Genomic DNA, 9294 nt, shown 5'->3' with positions numbered 1-9294 from the left:
ATGTACGCTCTCGAAATCTCGACCACCTCGCCGTGCCGGTCGGCACCATACTACTCCCTGGTGATTCGTAAACCGTACATTCTCGGCCAGTGCGCGGCGGCCGATATCAGCCTAGCATACGAGGGTATCTCGGACGAGCACGTGTCCGTGACGGTCCTGCATGAAAAAGAGGCGGCCCGGGAGGTGGAGGCAGCCGCACGCACAGTGCCAGCAGATGAGCACGACAGCGACGTCGCGGCCAATGACGCGCTGGAGGAGCAGCACAGCGGGGTCTCTGATGCGCCCGCCGAAGCTGGCGGTGAAGGTTGCAGGCTGGTAGTGCGTGTGACGGCCCTACCCACAAAGGGCGACGCTGAAGTACGCCTTGGTGAGACGACCCTGAACTCGGGCGACTCGGCGATCGCTCACGACGGCGACATGCTATATCTTGGTGATGGCATCTGCGGCACTTTTCGCTACCGCCCGCTGATGGTCGGTATGGAGCGTAGTGCGTACCCCGAGGACTACATGAATGACCTGCACCGCATGTTCGGCCAACTAGGTGCGACTCTTGTGGATGTGCCGATACCCTCGCACGAGGCGCCGGCGATTCCTATTGGGCAGCTGTACTGTGCTGCCGAGCTCAACGACAGCTCCAACTGCTTGGCTGCCCTTTCCTACGGCTACTCCATTGTGCAGCCAACATACGTGTTCGAGTGGTTCGCGGCGGTGGCGAAGAACGCGGCGGCGCCGCTCAGCACGCTGCCGGCCCCGTCGCGCTTCGAGGTGCCGGTGCGCTGCACGACTCACCCCACCTCCACCACATACCTCCGCCCTGAGTCGGACACCTGCCCGTTCTCCCTCTTTCCCATCCCGTCCACCGCCATGACCAACCGCTCGCGCGCTGACTTGTTTGCCGACCGCGTCTTTTTCTTCTTCACGGACGCTTCCGCGATGCGCTACTGGCGCGCGGTCGAGTGCTGCGGCGGTGCCGTCTACGGCCCGGGTGACGTGGAGGCGGCGAAGGAGGCGATCCACGCGCTGGTGGAGTCGCAGCGCGAGGCCGGTGCGCCCGCCAGCCGCCTACCGGAGAATTTCTACATTATCATCGACAACACATCGGAGGCAGTGCTGCTGAACTCGGGGCTTGAGGCGGCATCGCCGGAATTGATGGCGTTCATCGAGGAGGCCTGCGCCACCTCCGGCGCCACTCACCTGCCTGTGATGGCCGACCACTCTCTCTTCACAGCTTTGCTAAGCAACAAGTTCTACGAGGAACCGGTGCCACTGACGGCCGAACCCCCGACTGCTGCTGGCGTGGGATACAGCACCGCGCACAGCGACCCGGGCGATGCCTCCGCGATGCCGTCGCTCAACCTCCATACGGACGACGGCGAGGAGGGCGCGGGCACCACCAGTGCAGGGGCGCCGCGGTCGGGGTATGCTAGCGGTGGTGCCGCGTCGTCCAGGGTCCGCTCCGCCTCTCGCGTGAGTGAGCGTCGCGCTAGCTCCTTGCATCGCGCCATCGCCCACACCCTTTCATGGAGCCAGATGCGCTCCCGAAGCCGCCAGTGTGCTCGCTCCCCCTCCGCAAGCATGCCTGGGAAGAGCGACGGGGGCCTCTTCTTCGCCAACAGCGGGCACCTCGGGAGGCGTCGCCTCGTGCCCTTCGCTGTTCAAGGTGAGCCGCGCGCTTTCATTGAATACTTTGATGTGCTGCGTGTTCGCATCTACACCTTCCTCGTGCGCGAGGAGCCGAAGCTGGATAAAGCCATCACGGTCTATCACAGGAACTACTTCGTTGACAGGGACACCATGGACTACGCCCTGGAGGTGAAGGCGCAGGCGGTCGACTTCATAGAACGTGTGGAGGACTTACTGGCGGGCAACGTGTGCCATGGTTCGTACACGGAGTCGCTGCACCGCTTCTGGGCCGACTGCAGCGAGATAAACACAAAAGCAGAACACCTGCTACACTGCTGGGACCGGAGCATGTCGGCCGCTGTCCTGACTCGCCGCATCCTCTCTCGCCGAGCAAGCAGCACAGACAGCCGCCGTGCGACGTCGTCGCGTAGCATGACCTCGCGTGGTGCGGCACGGGCAGCGAACTCTCCCGCGTTGGCGGCGTGCAAGGCGGAGCCAGCCACGTCCGACGCCAACGACGGCGCCGACGACAACCAAGCTGCTGTGGCTTTTGTGGACGCTCAACACCCAAACGACAGCGAGAGTGCGTGCGAGCACCAGAACGAACACGCAAGACCCGAGGCGTCGCAGCCACTCGAGGCGGCGAGTCACATTCACGAGCGACCGATGGCGGCGCAGGGCGCCGCTGCGGCGATGGGCCGCTCTGGCGCGGCGGCGGAGTCGCCAGCCACCGCCCCGGACGCCCCCTCCACCTCCACGTCCGCCCGCACATCGCATCGCCGGTCGTCCATGACGTTGCTGTCGCATTCTCGCAGCGGCGCCGCTGCCGCCAAGCCGCGGTCGATCCCCCTTGCGGCGCGGCCGCCGTGGGTGAGCGACTGGAATGATGAGAACAGCAGCCAACAGCAGCTGCAACAGAAGCCACAGCAGCAGCAGAAGTGGGCGGAGCCACGCAAGCCCGCTTCACACACCCCTGCACCGACCTCGGTGCCTTATCCGCCTCTGCGCGTACCCTTGGCGACTCTTCAGCCCGAGTGCGCGGCCGACTCGCCGACGGTTGTGCGTCCGCGCTCGGCAAGGCGTGCCGGCAGCGCCTTCGCTTGCCGCCCGCCTTCGCAGCAGGAGCCGGTGCAACAGACCCACCGGGAGGGCATCAGCGACGGCTCCACCAGACCGGAGGAGACCGAGGATGAGACAGGGGCGCTGACCACGACCACACAGTCTCCCGCGGAGGCACCGGTGATGATGAATGGCACCGAAGAAGGAGACGCGAGCCAAGTGCCCAGCGCCCCCGCACCCGCCCCTGAGCGGGCCTCCGCAAAGAAGACGCGTGCGTCGACGTCGCGGCGCCCCTCGGGGCCGATGAAACCACGCAACAACTCCGTGTCGGCCTCAAAGCGAAACCACTCCGGCTCAACGCCGCGCCGGGCGAACGGCCAGGGCGCAGCTGCTCACCCTGCCGCCAACGGAAATGGCTACCACCAGCGTGACGCGTCTGCGGTTGTGGCTGATAACGGCAATGGCAATACCCAGCAGCAGCGTGCCCACTCCATATGGAAGTACTAAGAGAGGCGCCATTATGATCTCTAAACAAAGGGATCTGTGCAGTGCAAGCGAGTGACCATAGACGAGCACGACGGGAGGAGGTGCGGCGAGGATAGGGCCCGCTTGCGCAAGCCCCTCTCTCCCCAAACGCGTAGGCACGTACGCATCGGTAGGCAGGCGGCTCAGACACATCCCCATGCTGACGCTCCGGTTTCTGCGGGAGGTGATGATGCGCGCAACTGCCGTCTCGAGACGCAGAGCCGCCACCACCACCTCCGTCCCTCCCTGTGTGCCCGCGCCTCTGTCTCTCTGTCTCTCTGTGTGTGGGCGCGTGTCTCCTTCCTTTCTTTCGGTTTACATCTCGTGTGCGGGCTCGAAGCACAAGCCAGTGCCCGCTCACTCGCCCATTCGCGGATCTGTTTTCGCTGCTTCTCTTTCCTCGTACAGTGTCGAGACGGTGCTGTGTGTGTCTGTGCATATCTGTGTGTCTGTATGTTCGTGTGCGGGTGGCGGGATCCTCGAAGGCAGGAGAACGAGGGAGCGAGTGGGCGAGAGCGAGGGAGTAAGGAAAGACGTGGGATAAGGCTTGCTGTCGTGCGCGTGTCGGCCGGTCTCGTACGTCCGTGTGTCCTCTAACGTGTTTCTTCTGCTTTTCATTTCTTTTTTGTGCCTTCGTTGTGTTCCACAGATGTGCCGGCCAGCCGGCGCACGTGCGTGCGTGCATGCGTGCGTGCTGGCGACGGTGCAGATGATGATGATGCTCTTCTCATGCACCTTACGTGCTTCTTCTCTTTATTGCTATTTACCTCCGCGGCTCTTCTTCGTTCCCCTCCCCCCTCTCTCTCCCATTTTTGCACACGCACTCTTCTCTCGCGCGCGCGCGCCAGAACACACAGGCGGGGGTGGGGTCCAGAGGACGGTTGTGCCCGCCCTTGTCTCTCCGGACTTCACCCCCGCCCTTCTCCCCCAACGCGGCTGAGTTTTGTTTGTTCTTGTGCTCTCTTTTCGGTTGCTTCCTGTCTTTGTCTTTGTTGTGCGTGTGTGCGCGCGGTTTGGACGCCTGACCGGATGATGATCGACACCCTCTTCCCCCAGGATACCTGTGCGCTCCTCCTCCTCCACCCGCCCAGGATCATCGGGCATCACTAACGTGTGTGAAGGTTGCCATCAATGCTATACATACATACATATATATATATATATATGCAAGCGTGCACTTGTATGTGTTCGTGTGTATGGGAGTATGTGTGTGTCTCCTTATCCATTCTCTCACCGTGTGTACGTTTTATTTCTGTTTTGGGCTTTCTGTCTTCGCAAGCGATGATGGTTGTCTGTGTGCATGCACATGCATGTGTGTGTGTGCGTGTGTGTGTGTGTGTGTGCTCTCTGTTTTTGGACCGCTGCTCCTCCTCTTACGCCGTGTTCTTCATCTCTTTCTCTCTCTATATTGCCTTTCCTCTTTACTTTTTGCTGACCCCGACCATGCTGATTCCGGGTCACCTTACTGCGCTATCACACCGGGTCCAGTGCCCGCTCTTTGTGGGGAAGCCAAGCAGCCTGCGCATCCTGTCCCGCCCCCAGTCGGGGTGGGGTGGTGCGGCTGTGGACTCGTGGTGTCGGCAGACAGGCCTGGGCTGGCGCCGTGCCGACGAGGCGTGCTGTCACGATGATCACACCTGCACCAGCTCGCCGCGAATCGTTTTGATGATTCGCCAAGGATACAGAAGGAGTGAGAAGAAAAACGAACAGAAAAGGCAGCAGCCACGGCATGCAGGCAGCGGTGCAGCGTCTCCGAGGACCCTCACCCCTGAGGCTGGCAAACACCTTCCTTGAGCTCACCCGGCATGCAAGTAGACCCGCCCTCACTAGCGGCACGACGGACACCACCGCCTCCGCCGTCGAGATGAACCATGGACGCAGCGCACTTTGGATCAAGGCATGCCGTGTACCCGGGTCTGCCTGGTGCCGATCGCGCAATACGCACGCGAAGAAGGGGTGAGGAAGGGCGAGGGGAGTCCACTAGACACGTGGCCCCGGTTCGACGGTACGAAGGCTCGTCCAAGACGTCCAGGGCTCAGCCGCAGCGCAACAGAGGGCTGGGTGAGCTAAGGTTTTCTGCATACGTCTGTGCGTGCGTCTGGGTGATGACTTGTTGTGTGTCTCTTTCGAAATTTTGTTTTCCTTTCCTATGGTATCTATCTATCTATATACGCACATACAGCGCCATGCTGTGTTGTGTCATGTCGCCGTTGCTGGAGGACTACTTTTTGTGCATGTGTGCGTGCGTGTGTCGCTGCGGACTTTACTGCGACGGATGCGAAGAAGCAAGGAACGAAAGAAGCAGTCTCTAGTGGGGAAAAAGAGCGAGGGCGAGGTGTAACGTGACGTCTGGCTCCCTACATGCAATCAGGAATGTGCTGTAGCTCACTTATGTTTGTGTTGGCGTTGGTGGATGGCGGGCGAGGCTGGAGAGCTTACCGCAAGGAAACCAAACAAAAACCGGTGGTGGAGAGGAGTGAAGTGAGGGAGGATGATACCTATATAGGAAACCAACAAACCGACTCGACTTCTCTGTACACGTTTTTTGACGCTCCTCGAGCGGCTTCTTGCTTATTTTGGCCTTTTTTCCATGTGCGCACGTGTGTGTGCGTGTGCGTGTGTGTGTGTGTGCCGCTCTCTCTCTCTCTCCGTCCTTTCCACGTTTCTCTCTCTTTTAACGCACGCGCATCTGCGCTTCTTGTCTTTCATCTTGTTCTTTGCGTCATCATCGCTGCTTCGTGAACTGTCTCCCTTCCCCCCCTCCTCTCCCCTCCCTCTCTTTCTACCCCCCCCCCTACCCAACCCTCTCCTCGCGTGCACGTGTGCGTGTGTATTCCCCTCTGTCTCGCTCACTGTCTCCTCGCGTGACTGTCGAGCGGAAGGGCGCTTCGATTCTTAGAGGGCTGATCTTAGCAAGTGTAGACACACACACACACACACACACACACGCGTGCACACAGAAAAACAGATGACGTCTTCTCCCTCTCCTCTCTGTGAGCCTGTGCCTGCCTTGGTGTTGTGTCGTGCTCACCAAGTAGCGAAGGAGAGCACACCTTCTTTTCGTCCCTCTCTCCACTTCTGCGCGCACATTTCTAGGAGTGCACATACGTGTATCACTATGTGCGCGCACACACACGTATGTGAGTGCGTGTGTGCTTGTGCGGTTTATGCACCCGATGATCGTGCTTCTCTTCCTGTTCAAGTGGATGGCTGTCCCCAAGGCACCCTCCCCACCCCACACACTGCGATGCACAGAGACACCAACACTGGCGGCCATGCTGCAGTGACTGGAAAGAGGGGCTGTGGGGTAAGGGGTGAGGTATGGTGTGAAGAAGCGGATCTGAGCGGACCCATCACAATGGACGAGAAGGACTTCACAAATAGATCAGTGCCATTTCATGTTGACACTACTTCGTCTTCCTTGTGCTTTCTCTTCTTGCCCCCCACCCCCTTCCCTCCCTCGCTCTCTCCCCCTTCCCTCCCGCCCTTCTTTCTCGCCACCGCTGCCTCATACGCCACCTCTCCTTTTCCTTTCTTGTCTCTGTCTCTCTCTCTCCGCGCCCCATTTCTTTCTTGTTCTGACACACCTGCACAACGATAATGATGCTGGGGCTTGCGAAGGGCGTAGGAAGGGAGGAAGGAAGGAAGGAAGGGGGAGCGGTGTCGGTAGCTGATAGGGGTGGTCCTGCTGGCGACTGTGCGTGTGCGCTCGCGCATGCCCATGTTTCAGCTTCCTGTCTTTTCTAATACTCGCGGAGGTTTGCGTGCGTGTCGCTTCATCGCTTTAGAGCGCACCTTTTCTCTGCGGCATTCCTGTCACATGTGTTGCCGCACGTTGTCTTGTCGCCGTCACAAGGTGGTGTGTGTGTGGGGGGGGGGGGGAGGGCGTTGTGCTGTCGAGGCGTCACTCTTATCGGTTTTTCTTCTTGAAGGCGTTTAGCTCTTTACCTTCTCACCCCGTCCCACCCCCTCCCTCTCCTTCTACCTTCTCTGGCACACACACACACACACGCACACACACACACACACACATGGAAGCAATGTGTGTGTGCGTGTGTGTGTGTGTTGGACGCCTCGTTTTGTGTGCATGCCTCCGTCTTGCTGGCTCGAACTTATTGAAGCTCGGAGGGCGCGTTGCGACTTTCCATGTTGTTTTTTGGGGCCTTCTTTTTCATGGCTTGCTTGCTTTACCTTTTTCAGGTGTGTATGTGTATGTGTGTGCATGTGTGTGTGTGTGTGTGTGTGCATGTGTGTGTGTGTGTGTATGTGTGTGTGTATGTGGATGTGTGTGTGTATGTGGATGTGTGTGTGCTTGGCTGAACTTTATACGCTTCCTCCTCCTCCTCGCTGCTTTCACCTGCGTGTACTACCTCTCTTACTTTGCTCTTCTTTTACGCGCTGTCTTGTCTTTGAGTGCACTGTGTCTCCTCTTAGCGCTTGCTGCTGCTGCTGCTAAGTTGGGGTGAGGCGTAGCCGATGCTGGACCACTTGCTCTTCTGATTTCTCTTCGTAGCGACACCAACATCACACACGCCCACGCGCAAGTAGCAGCAGAACGAAAAGGAAGCAACAGAGAAGACCACCTGCCAACGAGTCTTTCAATGACACCTCTCTCCTCTCTCCCCGAGTACACATGCCAACAGACATTCACATATGCGTATGTGCGTGTGTGTGTGTGTAACCTAACACCCCTCTCGGTCATCGATGGTGGGTAGGATGGATTCGAAGCGCAGGCGGCAGGGGAGAGAGACGGCACACCCAAACAAACAGAAATAGCGCGGGTGCGCGTGCTCTCACTCGCTCTGTCTTCCTGGGGTGAGGGGGAGACGGAGGGAGGGGCAGGACAGGTCTCTCGCGACGTTGCCACTGGGCATCGTTCCTGTTTCCAATGTTTTTCTGTTGCTATTGCACTGCCCCGTCGTCGAAGCAGCTAAAAATGGCTGACACACACACACACACATACACACGCGCGCATGTGCGCTTATCTGGGACATGTCGTGCACAGTGCCAGCGCAGTCTGTGTATGTATGTGTGTGTGTGTGTGTGTGTGTGTGTGTGTCTCCCTCTGTGTGTCGTCTGCCTTCATGCTCTCTGACCTGTTGAGCTTCTCTTACTTTCTTGTGTGTGCGTGTGTTCGACGATCTCATCTTGATTATAAGCTCCTTCCTTTTTTTTTCGTATGTGTGTGTGTGTGTGTGTGTGGCGTCTGCGAGGTTGTGGCACCGCGGACTCTCATCGTACTGGCACACACACATGCGTTCACACGCACGCGTGCGAACGGGCATGGACACGCAGATATCTTAACAACGAGGACGCTGCGATACGAGTGGACGAAGAAAGAATGAAGGAAACGAACGAAACAAAAATTTGACAGGCATGCGTGGCTGCGTGGTTGCGTGTTTTCTTTTTTGATCACCGCGCCTGCAGGGATAAAGGAACACCCACCCACCCACCCACACACACATGCAACACCGTTGATGCGCCAGTGCGCGTGTTTGGCACACACATTGCATACAGGGACGACGACAGCTACGCGTCATTTTTCTCCCTACCTGACAATGAAAACTTCCTCTTGCTTGCTCCTTGTCTGTCTGCCTTCTTCCCCCCGCAGCCAGCGGGCGCTCTTTTCTCGCTAGTCACGTGTTGCCACTGGTCAGGGATCACACACTCACCCTCTCTCTCTGCGGACTCTCGGTCTCTCCGTCACTCGGTCAGGCAGACACACCCATACATACGCATACGCACACAACCGCTCGCATTTGTTTTCCCTTGAGCACTGCCCCATTCAAGATAGAAAAGAAAGAGGGCGCGCGCTCTCTCTGCTTCGAGGTCGCCTGCACCCTTCCACCCTCCTCCACCTGTCGTGCGGCTTATACATATATTTCTGTTGTCGTTGTCGCCGTCACCGTCATCAGCTGACGCTGCGGACCGTTGTTGTGCAATCCGCGTCGCAGCCTATAGCACACCGACATCGGATTTTGCTTGTTCCCCCCCGTTCCCTTGAATGGGCCAACGCGTGTGCATAAGCGTGCGTGCATAGGTGTGTGTGTGTGTCGCCCCCTCCCCTCCCCCTTTACGTTTGCACCG

The 9294-nt window shown here is 58.8% G+C and overlaps 1 protein-coding gene across 1 annotated transcript; it reads left to right on the top strand.

Annotated features, from left to right (window-relative positions):
- LMJF_17_0410 (conserved hypothetical protein) lies at positions 1-3189 on the top strand (the record flags this gene model as incomplete). The annotated part of the gene is made up of 1 exon (XM_001682243.1): positions 1-3189. The coding sequence occupies one exon, from the start codon at positions 1-3 to the stop codon at positions 3187-3189; it is 3189 nt and encodes a 1062-aa protein (XP_001682295.1).
- Between the last annotated feature and the right edge of the window lie 6105 nt (positions 3190-9294).

The sequence above is a fragment of the Leishmania major genome, chromosome 17 (genome assembly GCF_000002725.2).
Source record: "Leishmania major strain Friedlin complete genome, chromosome 17".
Lineage (NCBI taxonomy): Eukaryota > Euglenozoa > Kinetoplastea > Trypanosomatida > Trypanosomatidae > Leishmania > Leishmania major.
The sequence above is the reverse complement of the archived record's forward strand: the minus strand, read 5'-3'. Positions and strand labels throughout refer to the sequence as shown.